Source organism: Berkeleyomyces rouxiae (genome assembly GCF_048999995.1).
Source record: "Berkeleyomyces rouxiae strain 22BRR77 chromosome Unknown BrBRR77_ptg000011l, whole genome shotgun sequence".
NCBI lineage: Eukaryota > Fungi > Ascomycota > Sordariomycetes > Microascales > Ceratocystidaceae > Berkeleyomyces > Berkeleyomyces rouxiae.
Window position 1 is genome coordinate 868,247 of NW_027396501.1, and position 13,186 is coordinate 881,432.

Genomic DNA, 13,186 nt, shown 5'->3' on the forward strand with positions numbered 1-13,186 from the left:
CTAGAGTATTGACGAGATTTCTTTACAAATACTAGCTTCTAAATCCATTGGCACGCGGCAGTCTTCAAAGGCTACCATATCTACCGAGAAGCGTGAAAGGAAAGCTTCCATAGGCATCATCAGAGCTAAACGGTGTTTTGTGCCCATCGTCGTGAGCCAATCCCGGCGGAGGTTGGGATCTTTTGTCCTGCTCTCTTCAAATAGTCCGGTGACTGAATGCAGGTAGCTACCTGGTCAGACCTCAGTGCTCTCGAAGTTGATACGTATCCATATACCGTTAGCTTCATCTTTTCCATAATTAAACGAGGAGATGTATAGATTTTGGGTCTCCTTGAAGTCACTGCAGACATCGATGGCGACACTTCCATATCGTGTGTTGCAGAGCTTGGTCCATTCCGGGCTCGAATTAATGCTGTCAGGGCGGTAGATAGTACCCTCGCCGGTAGAGACTGGATTTTCGGAATAGCCTTCATCTTTCCAAATTGAGTTGAGAGCCTCGATGGCGTCCTGATTCTTAATTTTGGTGTACATGATCTGTTGCACAAAGCAGGGGCTATACTTCGTATGCTCTTCCCAGATAGCAAGCAAGGCCTCGGCCTCCGACACTCCGCTGCCACTAGGGTTAGACATACTGGCAACTTCGATAGAAAAGTCTCTGGTGTCAAGATAGACTTCGGTTTGGAATTCCTTAGGACCCAGCGCTAGGAGCTTAGAAGTCTCTGTACCGAGAATAATTATTCCTAGGTTGTCTGTGTCACGCACATAAGAAGCAGCAAACACCTGGGTGCAAAGGAAAGCAGTGGCTAGAGTGCGGAAAGAAACCATCTTTGCAAGGCTGATAGTAAATGATGAGGTGGTATGAAGGATTTGAAACGATGGGTAAAAATGAGAGTAAGTAATATATGCCAAGTTACTCTAATGATAGGATGAGGAAGTGTGAGGGTTGTGGCTGTTCAAACAAAAGTGTTGAGGCTGGAGTTGCAATGGTTTTTATACCACAACAGTTTGTTATTAACTAGATCAATGATGCCTAAATAGTAAATATGCTGCTATTTAACTTGAATTTCTAGATCTGTTATGGCGATGACCTTCAAATCCTTTTACATAATAGTGCTCCATCATACTAACCTCGTGCATGACACCACCATGTCGACAAAATGGGTTGTGGTTTGCACAAGAACGACAATGAATTTTCAACCAAGCCCGCTATGACCCCTTGGACATATATCTCCCTAAGTGGTATCATATATGATTAGCTACATGTAGTTACTGTTTAATCTAAAGACTCTCGAATTATCAATGTCTGAACTTGTGATACTTGTACCTGTTTTACTAAAAGCTTCATCTACACAGTATACTTGGTGAACCTTCGTTGGCGGCGTCGTTGGGGATACACAGGTCCGTTTACTGTTCACTTGGTGCGGAGAATGTAGGAAATGTCACTTAGATTCCGTGCTCGAGGGGAAGAATAGATCAGTGCATACCGCGTGGGTTACTGGCCGCACGGGAATATTCGCATGGAGGGGAGCACACACCTACTCGAATAAGTTGAATGTGTTTGGTTATAATGTACACAAGTATCTATAATTAAGTGCGTGCATGTACTTATTGCATCTTGATGTATGCAGTATATACTGACGTGTGTACTGTGGCATTCATGGCGTTGTTCATATTCAATATTATGGGACGACGACATAAAGTAAAGCCTCGGCTAATATACCCATGACTGTGGATCTTTCATCGTGACAATCCGCACAGACTTTTTGAACTCTGACTTGACTTTATTAACATGACTAATATATAAGAAAGATATCATATGGTTTTTTTTAGGGCAAACACAGACCAATAAGATCCTGTCAACGCTTTCTCCGCATGGTTTGATGCCTATTTCATTTTAATGGTCGGTCTGAGTTGGCTTAATTTAGCATGATTAAGCTACACAAGTTGCACCGCACAGCTTGGCGTGAGGCGAGTGCAGACACTTGCGGAGCTGTCAACTATGAAAAAATGAAAACCTTCGTCAGCCTGTCTACGGGCGAGCAAATCTGGGCACACGTCAGAATATTGGAGTGACCAGGGTCCTAAATCGCATCCACAACGGGAGCTCCGTCTGGCCAGGGTCTTGTTCGTGACCGGTGTGGACAAGTGTAACCATCCCGGGCAATTGATTTGGACCCTCTGGAGGTCCACTTCAGAGGTCCCAAGCTTGAGGTCCGGGGAAATGGGCCGTTTCACCGCGGCGATGTTGTCAGAGCAGATCCAGGCCTTGGTCTGTTCGCGAGGGATACTTGGCATGTGACACCAGGACGGCGCCTTAACCGCTCGGCTATAGTGCTAAAAACGAGATGGACAATGGCTGAGAAACCCATTGATATTTCTATGGAGTTGAAAACACACCAGTTTCGTTACCGTCGTCCTACTAAGAAATAACAGTAGTTAGATGTTCAATGGAAACAAGCGAGTAGTGTTAAATATAGCGAAGGAACAAAGTGATGAAGGATTCGTTTCGAAACTGCCGTCTATAGCCACTTTCAAACTAGGAGGCATCAATCACCAAGACAATCCGGGATGGAGGATGCCGGCAGTTGGCACTATCGCTAGCAGGTTACCAGGATCCGTCTGGTCAGGTGAGCATGCGAGTGTTTGATAAACACTCCCATTGACATTCATAAAACTATTTATTTAATTATCGAGGGTTGGGCAAACTGCGCCATCACAAAAAAATAGAAACTAATCGGCGTACCGAGTCGAGGGCATTAAATATATGGTTGGTAACCAATTTGATGTTGTTTGATCTTGGTGATAACTATGTGTAGACATTAGCTATAGCCGAGTCAAGGCAAACCATAAATGCAGGTTACATTTTCCTAGTCGAACAAGACTCAAGGTTACAGCAACTTGCGGGATCTTAGACATTGAGAGCTTCTGAGATAATAAGGCGCCAGTAGATGATCTACTATCTTTTGCGACAAGACTGACTGACAAATTTGGTGAAGTGGCTTGACTTGTTCCCCAGTGCGGTGAGCCCAATATGAAATGATGCGACAGGTGAACAACATCAAACATGGTAGGGGTTGCCTTTTCCCAATGTCAAATGATTATTCTTAATGATGTAGTTATGACACCATGCCAAACCTCCTGTTCCTCAATTAGCGAGGGAGCACGGGCGTATGAAGTACATGTATCTTGCTCATCATACTCACGACTTAAACTTTGAGGCCGTAGGGCGATGGAGGAAAATTTATGTATGTATATACAAACATATGTACATATGTAGCCAAACTTTTAGCACCCGAGTCAAAGCTTGGATGTGACCAATTGATTGGAAACTGTCATATCGGGAGGATCGTCAGCGGAGCAATAGCCCGCTATATACCCTTACTTTTTCAGGGCCACTCCATAAAACACTTACTGCCAACAAGATCAGCACAGATCTACAGCTAGACTTGGTCAACTCCGTGGACGGGCCATGATGACTTTGAGAAACACACGAAATTCCGCCGAATTACTTCAATTGGAATGACAGCGGGAAATATTGTCCCCATTTGTACTTGCAATGAATCCCAGTGTCCAACAGTGTCGTCATAGCATACCTATCAAAAGAAACGATAACAACAAGAAGATAATTTGATTATGAGGGAGAAAATAAATGTGAGGGAATATAAACCTGAATAAAGAATAGCAGAATGTGCAAACGGTGTGTAGGAAATTTCTATCATTTCTACTCCTCGAGAGATAATTATTCGCGTTCATTCATGTTGAGTCCATTCCATAACTTTTAGTCTTTAGTTTTCACAATAACTAACTAGTGTATATGTGTAGGCTGGTTCTTGTCCTAATTGCGAGGGAAAGCACGGAGTGGACGTCGTATCGTGCTTAGTTGCAAGTAATGCACGAAAGTTCGGTTGATTCTTCTACTCTTCTTGTTCTCCAGTCTCATTCTATCTGGCATAGTTAATAACTATAACTAGTTCACTAGTCATACAAATACGAAGTGAATGAGCACTGGGGTTAGCACTAGACATTGAAAGGAAGAAGGAAAATATCAAAAAATGTCTAATATGATGGAGCTGTTTCAAAGTCATGACCTCAACCGGGAGTTAGCCATCATGCCAATCTATCTTCTTTTTTTTTCGTCACAACGTGTCACATAGTAAAATAATATTCTGAAGCTTGCGTACTCGAGTTTGTTGACGTCTATGTTTTCTCAACTTTCAATTCATGGAAACTGATAAAAAGAAGCTCGTTCATGTATGCCCACGTCCAACCGAACTATTGCGCCATCCCGAAAATTCCTATACTTCCAATACTAAATATTGGAATCCCGTTGGTAATAGCACCGTTGAAGGTTTCTTAAGCCGGAACCATCAATCGTGTTTTCGTCGGCAACTTGCACAGCCCATCTTTGGAACTTGTCGATATCAAAAGGCTGTATGAAGTTGGCATTTTGCAATGCAAGGATTGCATTTTGGATCCATTTCACACAAGTGTTATTGGAGTTGTTGTTTTCTAGTGACAAGGGTACAGCTTTGAGCAAGTTGTATAATATGTGCTCAGAGACTCCTTGGGGCAGTTCGCCAATCACGATGTATGCGACAATCCGCTGACTCCCACGTGCATCATAATTACTTCTTACATGAAAACCCCACTTCAAAATATCCAGCTCTTCAAATGCAACAGGGTCAATCTTTCTTTCATTGTTCGCATGATACATGTTTGCCCCGTGAGTCCAATCTTCTTTGGTGTTGGTCATGATACACCAATGGTAGGTGGTATATTCAGGCTTTTCACGAAACTCGGCTATAGGACTGTGATTGCGGAGATGTAACCCAACAATCAGTTCCAGTGCGGGATAAGTTGATCTGGACATGTCAAAGAAGCAAAACCTAGATACTGTGAGTATAATGTTCTAACCCACAATAAATGCCTTCTCTGCCCAAAGTCTTACAGTGTTGAGAATAGCGCCAACTGTCAGCATACAGCAGCAAGGCCCGTTGGGTATAGTCAAGGTTTACTAACCCTCGGTAGAAGTGATTGTGAAACATAACCATCGTCAAAAGCAGACTCAAGAACACCGCCGATGGGATCCCTTATACTCATAAGCATGAAGAAGACCAGCCCTGGCTCACGAAACCATTTGGTATTCGGGGCATGAGAAGTCACTTATCGTTTTAGATTGACCTCTGAGTTGGCAGAACGTCCAGTTTGCCTACATTCAAAGTACACAACATGCTTAGGTCCCCCAAGGTTATGCTCGTGTAACCCCCAAGCAGGCTGGGGATTTTGAACGACCTCATGAACACCATTGATCATCAACATCACTTCAACGGCTGATGCAAAAGGTCGTAGACACTCATGAAAGAATCTGTCTGAAACCCATGCGCCTGATTGTGATTAAAGGTTACCTTGCAGTACTTATAGCCAGGTGGGTTTCGACATGATAGCGTACCTATAATTCCATGTCTTGGTCATCAGCGACAAGTCATATCGGATCCAACCCGGCCAGCCACAGCAGAGTAGTCTACATGTGCTATAAACTGGTGTTACATAGAAATACCATGCATGTCGTATAAGTATAGAAAGAGCCAGACTTCATGCTACATTGTTCCAGGCACAGCGCTTATTGTTGCAAGGCGCCAGGATCAACAAGCCTCCACATTTGAATAACTATATGACTTACGATAACTAGGCCAAAAAGTACTTGCTCTGTTGGAATGGTTGAAAGATCACCCCGCTAAAACGCGAACATTCTTGGACTTGACTACTAAATCGGGCTTTAATCTGGCAGTGTGTATGCTGGCCCTCCTTATCCATCCCAACATGGTAACCATGCTAAGGGCTATGACGACTGATGCGCCTGTGGCGCCCGAGCTTATTAAGCCGCTACTCTAATATGCTGTTGACCGCTCATTCAACAGCATCACCATTAACGGCGACACATCGATCAGCGACACCGTGGCTTTCTTCGCCAACAATGCCGTTGGCGGTCCCACTGTCTCGGCCATTTCAACCGACTGTCTGGCCCTATGTGCCGTGGTTGTCGCCTTCTCGGCTGATTTTGCCTAATTGATTGTGCGTGACGGTAGGGCGCTACTAAATTTGTGGCTATCAACGTCGTAGATGCGGCTAGTGAAGCTGCCGTACGGTCTGTTGCCAGCGCCATTATGCGCTCGCCACTCGTCGAGACGGTCCTGTATGGCAAGGGCGCCAACTGGAGTCGCATTCTCTGTGGTACGGGCTACGCATTGGTCAGTGAGCCAGGCCACTCAGAGACTCATGTCGAGGTTGTTGTGCCTGAGAACACGAGTGTGTCGTTCGTGCCGACTGATGGCTCAGCCAGGCTCAAGTTGTTCGTCGATGGCGAGTCTGAGACAGTTGACGAGAAGCGCGCTGCTGAGATTCTCGAGGTTGAGGATCTGAATATCCGCGTCAGCCTAAGTGCTGGCTCTGCAAAGGCGACATTTTAGTTCTTCCATCTAGCCACAACTAGACTTGGCTGTTGGGCAACTTGGCTTGTACTAAAAGTGGGTCTCCAGTGATAACTTCACAACAGACCTAGTGTGGGTTGACTCCTGTCTGAAGTGATATTCCGACAATATGTGATGACTAGATTAAATTATGTAATTCTTCGCTATCTTTCTAGCTGTGGGAGCCAAAGTTGATACGCAGCCATCTGCCATTGCGGCCACCGTCTCTTCCATAGTCAAACGAAGAGATGTAGAAACCATTGGTCTCTGCAAAATTATCGCAAATATCCACGGCAACACCTCCAATACCAGTATTACGAAGTGTGTTCCATTTCCAGTTTGAATCGTCTTGAACAGGCCTGTAGATTGTGCTTTCACCAATATCTTCATCTCCTACGATATCGATCCGGTGAAATTTCCAAATATCGTCAAGCGCTTCCTGAGCGGACTCATCGGTAATGTCCACAAACTTGATGTAATTCAAGTTTCTGGCGGTGGTTCTAGTCTGGAGCTTCCAGATGGATAGTAGACCCTCAGCATTTGTGAATTGCCTGTCTTGGATCATATTCGAAATCAGCATATAGCCCTCATCTTCAGAAACAAAGACTTCGGTATAAAACCCATTTAGGCTAGAAGCAATGATCCATCCATCATCTTGAGTATCCATTGTCAGCCGTAGATCTAATGGAACAGACAAGGAACCAAGCATTTCTCGAGAGAAGAGAAGGATTATGGCTAGGATCCATGGGACAAACATATTTCATAGGTGTATTTGTGTTTATAGAGGAAGTATGTTTATTTGGTATGGAAATGCAGGAGTGGTGATTGGAAGAAACGAAGATCGTGTGAATGAGAAGTGTGATATGGAGAGAAGTATCGAGGTTATACTAAATAGAATGCTCTGGATGTGCGAGACTGAGACCAAGACTAAGCCTTGTGTCGACCTTATATACCCAGTTCTTGTAGAAGCTTACATAGAAAACCGCTCCCAGGTATACCGTCCATTTGAGAATTCATATATGACATCCAAAGCTACCTTCACTGTAACATTTGTAATTGTCTTAGTTACCTGTCTCCACGTGCTCGGCAATTTCAGTGACCTAAACACAAGCATTAGCTATCTAGTTAGGCATATTCCGTTGAAGTTTCTAAATATGGTTAGTTATCTACTTGGAGTACCCGAGATCTCTCTCGGAATTTAGCAAAACATTCTAGAATGTATGGGCCGTGAATGTCGATCGAGAGAAGCAAGGAACACTAGTCGATCGCTTTCACATGACCACCCGGCGACCTTCGCGCACGTTCCCATCCTCCATTACCCTCACTTCCAAGGTTGCATACATACACAGTGTATTTTTCTTGTACAGGTATGTAGATGGAACCTCCAACTAGTCGTGTTACAAACTTTGGAAATACTGAAGTCTGGGGTGGCATAATACGGCGGAAATATAACCGTTCACTTCATTCTTTCAATGTGTTGTCAAGAAGATGCACGATTATCCATCGTGTACACAGATGGCGAAGATCATCTGTGTGTATGGGCCGCTTTAAAAATTACTCGAAGTTTTAGTATTACATTTGCTTACCAAGAAGAAAAAGAAAGAGTTGAGAACATACTAGAACTTCCGTTTGCCAAGGGGACTTTTGAGGGTAGAATATGAAAGCGAATTATGCGCGGATTTCATTGTGTTGTAAATTTTTCTCGAAGGTTTCAGTGGCATGAAAAAACCGGCATAGAAGCGGAAAGTTTTCCTTTAGGGGAGAAGAATCACACCACTGCCACAATTGAGACCTGGGCGATATCATAAAGTTTTTGAGAATTGTGAGCCAAACAACGATCCATATTGTGGGTGATGACGGAGAACGGACAATGAGGCCCAATCTTGTGCTCCAAGCTTGAGAACGACCGTATTACCACGTAGCCCCAATTAGAGAGCAACCCTAGCAATGAGAGATTATCAATTAGGTAGTTAACAATCATGTTGAATGCCAGCATTGACCAACCTTCGATGCACCAAGATTTATGAGTAGTCTCTAAAAGCCCCGAGAAACCGTCCTCGCAAGTAGACATGCTAATAGGGAAATACAAATCAAATCATTGCTCAAGTGAATGTAGCCTTTTTTAGAATGTAGACACGGCTTCGGAGTCCATTAAACCAAAACTCTCTGGCCGATTTTTAAGCAGCAGTTATGGGCTATAAACATGTCATCTAGCAGGCTTTGTTTTCCTTTTCTTCTTCTTCTTCTTTTTTTACAGGTGAATGGTTGCACTACAAAGGCTGTTCTGGCTTGCTGTTACTTTGGCATACTGAACTCATCTGGTGCTGAATTACATCCTACCTACCCATGTACAGTGATTTTGAAGATATGCCTAGACTATTCCTCAACTCCCTTTGAAGATTTGGGAGGTAGAACGAAGCCTTCGTCTATTGTAGGCTTCTATACTTCGAGTCAGAGATTGTGAGTAATAGAAGCTATAGCTAAGAATTTGTCAGTGTGTAGGCAGACCCTTCTGGTACGCATGTATGCCCTAAGATACCTGCGATGTAGATGGATGCATACATCTCGACTTATGGCATATTCACACCAGCTACAAATTTGGGAGAACTAGCTATGCAACTTCCAATCCCAATTCAGAGAAAAAGTAACAACTGGTGATTAATTCTAACTACAACGGAGCAATGAAAAGCCCTGATAAAACGTAAGAGTTATCCATCATTCGCTTTGACCACATTGCTTTAGCCACCAAGAGCAAGTTTAGCCTGTGATTTGATTCGTAAATGGGACGATAACTCCGAACGGGTGTTGAATTAAGCTTTATTCCACTCCAAACAATCCTCCAGATAACAATACGAAAGATACGGATGACTATCTACAACTATACACTTGTAACTAACTAGTCAAGTTTTCATAACATAATTATACGAGAAAATTACGGCAAGAAGTCAAGTCAAGGCAAGTGCATCGATGGGGACATCAAATGCGACTAAGTTATTATCACGTTCCTACATCTCAAGGAGCTTAATTCCATGGTCACCAACCACAACAGGCCTGCTACTCGCACGCCAAGTTCCAAACCTGTACATATGCATACCCGAACTCACTCGGGACATGTGGCCTGACAAATCAAAACAAATTGGCGGAAATGTCTGACCGACTTTAAAGTAATGTCAGGCTCAGATTCAAGTACTACGTAGTGATGGCCTTTATCCAGCCTCGCAAGACGCAAGCCTTTGGTCTTTATAACTCGCAGCCACAACCGCCACATGCGCCACAGGAGACTGCGCTGACGCTTCGTGTAGAGGCGAACCCGAAAGGAACGACAGTTCTCGGGTCCTAGTGCGCTTAACAGCCGCCAAAGCCCCCAGGTTCTCTTTCTCTGTAAACCGATTTCCCAGCTAGCGCTCCATCCCTGAACTAGCACGAGGGGTAGGACTGGGTACGTATTGGCACTCCCATCCAAATGCTGGGGCTGCGACAAACTCGGAAAATTTTGCCATTTTTCAAGATTGCTTGATGCTCCTTTGATTGCCAAGCTACCACATTTTGCTCAAGAGCCGCCTGTCAACGGGAAGCTATGTCCGGTTCACGATGTTGGTTGCCTAGATCCAACTACACAGTCTGGTGTGTATTGTTATCGACACAAGCGCAGACATGTGTATGTACATATATGTACATAAACGGAATCGGGCGATACAAAGCTAGGTACATGTCCCATACTAGCGCAAATACGCGTATTTCTAATACGCGTATTCTGAGTAATCCTGCCGAAAGCCGAATACTCGTATTACATTAAAGGGCCCCCCATCAGCAAGTCAGCCAGTCATATGAACATCCTGTTCATTCACAACACCCACATGCACGCACAGCTCATACACACCATTCCATGAACGCCGCGCTTCCCGTCAAGCCCCGCCGTTCGCACCGCAAGTCCCGAAATGGCTGCCGTACTTGCAAGGGCCGCCACATGAAGTGCGATGAGACACGGCCAATCTGTATCAACTGCTCCGTCGCTGGCCGCACCTGCGAATACAAGACAGATGGCCCATCAAGATCCCACTCTCCAGCCTTGAGGAATCTCCCAAACATCCCTAGCCCCGACAGCTGTGTTTCCAATCCATCGCCACCTACCGAGTCCCTGGCCTTTAAACCAAGCGCAGCGGGTGTCGCTGACGAGGCGGATACTTTTACCCTGGAGCACTTATCCCTTTTCCACCATGCCCATGAACTCTTGGATACCGCCATGATACCGCAGTGCTCCTCGTCACAGCCTGCTAAAACCGTCATCCAGCATGCTCTACGAACTCCATACCTGATGAACGAACTGCTGGCCATGTCTGCCCTACATCTCGCCCACTGTCATCCCGAACAGCCCAACTATCTACAGCAAGCAACCGCCTTGCAGACACGAGGCCTATCATCTTTCATTAAATCCAAGGATGATCCTCCGGAAATCTCCCGCCTGCCCAGATTCATGTTCTCTTCCCTTCTCGGCCTGCATGTTCTGCATGATTCTTTGAGAAAACGGCCAGGCAACTTCAGCATTTTTCTTGACCAATTCATGGAGTATATGACGCTACACCGGGGTGTTTCCACAACGACGGGCAACTCGTGGAGCACAATCCGCAACTCCAGTCTAAAGGCATCCATCATGGAGGTTGAAGACGCCTTTCATAACGGACGGGGCTTTGAGGAAGAGGTAAAGATTCTCTATGATATGGTTAACCAGTCACATTTAGATCCTTCCTCACTTGAGACATATAACAAGGCAATATCAACCCTCCATTCATGTCTCAATCTTCACCACACACTACACCAAAATATTACCCAGCCAGCAGGGGGCCCCTCAACATTCTGCATCACTGTCAACAAAGAATACATCGAGCTTCTTAAGCAGCGCCGCCCAGAAGCTCTTGTGATTCTTGCCTTTTATGCAACCATGCTCTATCAGAGCCGCAGTTTCTGGATGTTTGCTGATGGTGGTCAGTACTTGATTGAAGCTATCACAGCACACTTGGGATCTCATTGGGAACATTGGTTATTATGGCCCAATTCACTCATAGGGCGCAATACTATCTATAGACCAGGTACATAGTACAGTGCAATTAGTACAGTTGGTACTTAGTTGCATATGTAGGAACATATAGAATTGATCTATTCAACAGTAAAATTCAATCTATTCAACAGTAAAATTCAATCTATTTAGAAAAACCATAAACATCAAAAGAGTAACTATCAAAGAAAAGTACATTATGTTCTTCGTGGCAGCTTGGGTCTTCCAGGCCGGGTAACCCTAGGCGCCTCGCAACACAACATGATAGTCATTATAAGAGAAATAAAAGTCCCAAGAACACTACATGACGTGCATAATTACTTGCACTTGTACATGTGTTTCTATTGCATTTGTAGCTGCGCTGCTGCCAATATTTCGCCTAGAAGAACCGAAAAACACCAATCATAAGCCGAATACTCCCACTCCTCATCCCTATCCCCTGAGTACGCCCACCCCAGCTAGCCCGTCTATTTCATAGGAATAGACTCTCTGGGTCTCAGTCTACTTGGAAATCTCCATGCAAATAACACAGTAACCAAGAACATCAGCACTGTATCGAAAGCATACAGTGTCCACTCGTGTGACAAAGAATAGCCATCGTGACCTTGCACATACTCGATGACACGGAAGATTGACCGGATCATGACTAAGACACTTGCGGCGTAAAGCATGACAAGTGTTTCTCGCCACGGAACGAAGCTATCTAGGGAGTCCGGCGTGGGGTATTTGGAGATTCTGCGATGGAAAACAACAGCCACAGCACCAAACAGGCCAAAAAGGATAACCTGCGCGATCAAACCAACAATGATGATTTGCTCGCCGAGCTTGGCGGAATCCGAGCTTTGCGCGACCAGCAGGCCAGCACCGCCTGCCTGGATGAAGAAAGACAAGACATCGCCTGTCACAAAGGTCTTGGTTAAGCGCGTAGGTCTGATGGGAGAATATTTCTCGGCGTTAACGCTGACAATAGTTCTCCCAAGAGTCATGTAAATGGACGCCGCGAAGAAAGTTGGTGCAATCAGGATAAAGGTGTTCTGCATGGCATAAAGCATAACGCTGCCCGTCTGATTATGCGCACTGACGCGGGTTCCATAGCCGATAATTTCGACTGGCATACAAGGGTTAGCTTGAGCAAGGGCCTGAGAGCTTGAAGCACGACGTAGGAAGAGGCTTACAGAGGCAACCAATGGCAAAAACAATGCAAAAGTAGGCGCGAGTCTTGAATATCTTCCATGTGATATACGCCAGAGAGAACGCAAAAAGCACCGCAAAGATCGCGGCCGCGGCCCGGCTTGGGAGATACCTCCAGAGGTAGTAGCCACCAGCTGTAGGTTCAACCCCGGGAACGGGCTTCATCATTGAGTTCGTCATGATATCTAGAGTGGTGTGGTGTAATGAATAGTTTGAAAGTGTCAGGTGAAAAAAGGAAAGCCTTGCTGCATATGGATGGAGAAGAGAGATGTCGATAAGTTGCTTGAGGATATTTGCTCAAGGGGAGAAAGCATGGCGGCATGATAGATATACCTCTACATTCTGTATGTACAAGTAGATAAATGTATGAACTTGTGGAGGTTCTTCTAGTAACAAAACAGGCAGACAACAACCCAAACGAGACAGGTTTTTTCAATACATCAATACGCGTATTTGAGCAGTTACGAGGGTTCCC

The 13,186-nt window shown here is 44.9% G+C and overlaps 5 protein-coding genes across 5 annotated transcripts; 2 read left to right on the forward strand and 3 right to left on the reverse strand.

Moving 5' to 3' along the window:
- Window positions 1–234: 234 nt before the first annotated feature.
- On the reverse strand, window positions 235–825 carry BROUX77_007286 (uncharacterized protein; the record flags this gene model as incomplete). The annotated part of the gene is made up of 1 exon (XM_073752365.1): window positions 235–825. The coding sequence occupies one exon, from the start codon at window positions 823–825 to the stop codon at window positions 235–237; it is 591 nt and encodes a 196-aa protein (XP_073602697.1).
- A 5,339-nt stretch (window positions 826–6,164) lies between these two features.
- Window positions 6,165–6,467, forward strand: BROUX77_007287 (uncharacterized protein; the record flags this gene model as incomplete). The annotated part of the gene is made up of 1 exon (XM_073752366.1): window positions 6,165–6,467. The coding sequence occupies one exon, from the start codon at window positions 6,165–6,167 to the stop codon at window positions 6,465–6,467; it is 303 nt and encodes a 100-aa protein (XP_073602698.1).
- A 172-nt stretch (window positions 6,468–6,639) lies between these two features.
- Window positions 6,640–7,176, reverse strand: BROUX77_007288 (uncharacterized protein; the record flags this gene model as incomplete). The annotated part of the gene is made up of 1 exon (XM_073752367.1): window positions 6,640–7,176. The coding sequence occupies one exon, from the start codon at window positions 7,174–7,176 to the stop codon at window positions 6,640–6,642; it is 537 nt and encodes a 178-aa protein (XP_073602699.1).
- Window positions 7,177–10,353: 3,177 nt separating this feature from the next.
- On the forward strand, window positions 10,354–11,562 carry BROUX77_007289 (uncharacterized protein; the record flags this gene model as incomplete). The annotated part of the gene is made up of 1 exon (XM_073752368.1): window positions 10,354–11,562. The coding sequence occupies one exon, from the start codon at window positions 10,354–10,356 to the stop codon at window positions 11,560–11,562; it is 1,209 nt and encodes a 402-aa protein (XP_073602700.1).
- Window positions 11,563–11,987: 425 nt separating this feature from the next.
- BROUX77_007290 (uncharacterized protein) lies at window positions 11,988–12,891 on the reverse strand (the record flags this gene model as incomplete). Its single annotated transcript, XM_073752369.1, has 2 exons — window positions 11,988–12,628; window positions 12,696–12,891. 2 exons carry the CDS (start codon window positions 12,889–12,891, stop codon window positions 11,988–11,990), a joined length of 837 nt encoding a protein of 278 aa, XP_073602701.1.
- Window positions 12,892–13,186: the final 295 nt, after the last annotated feature.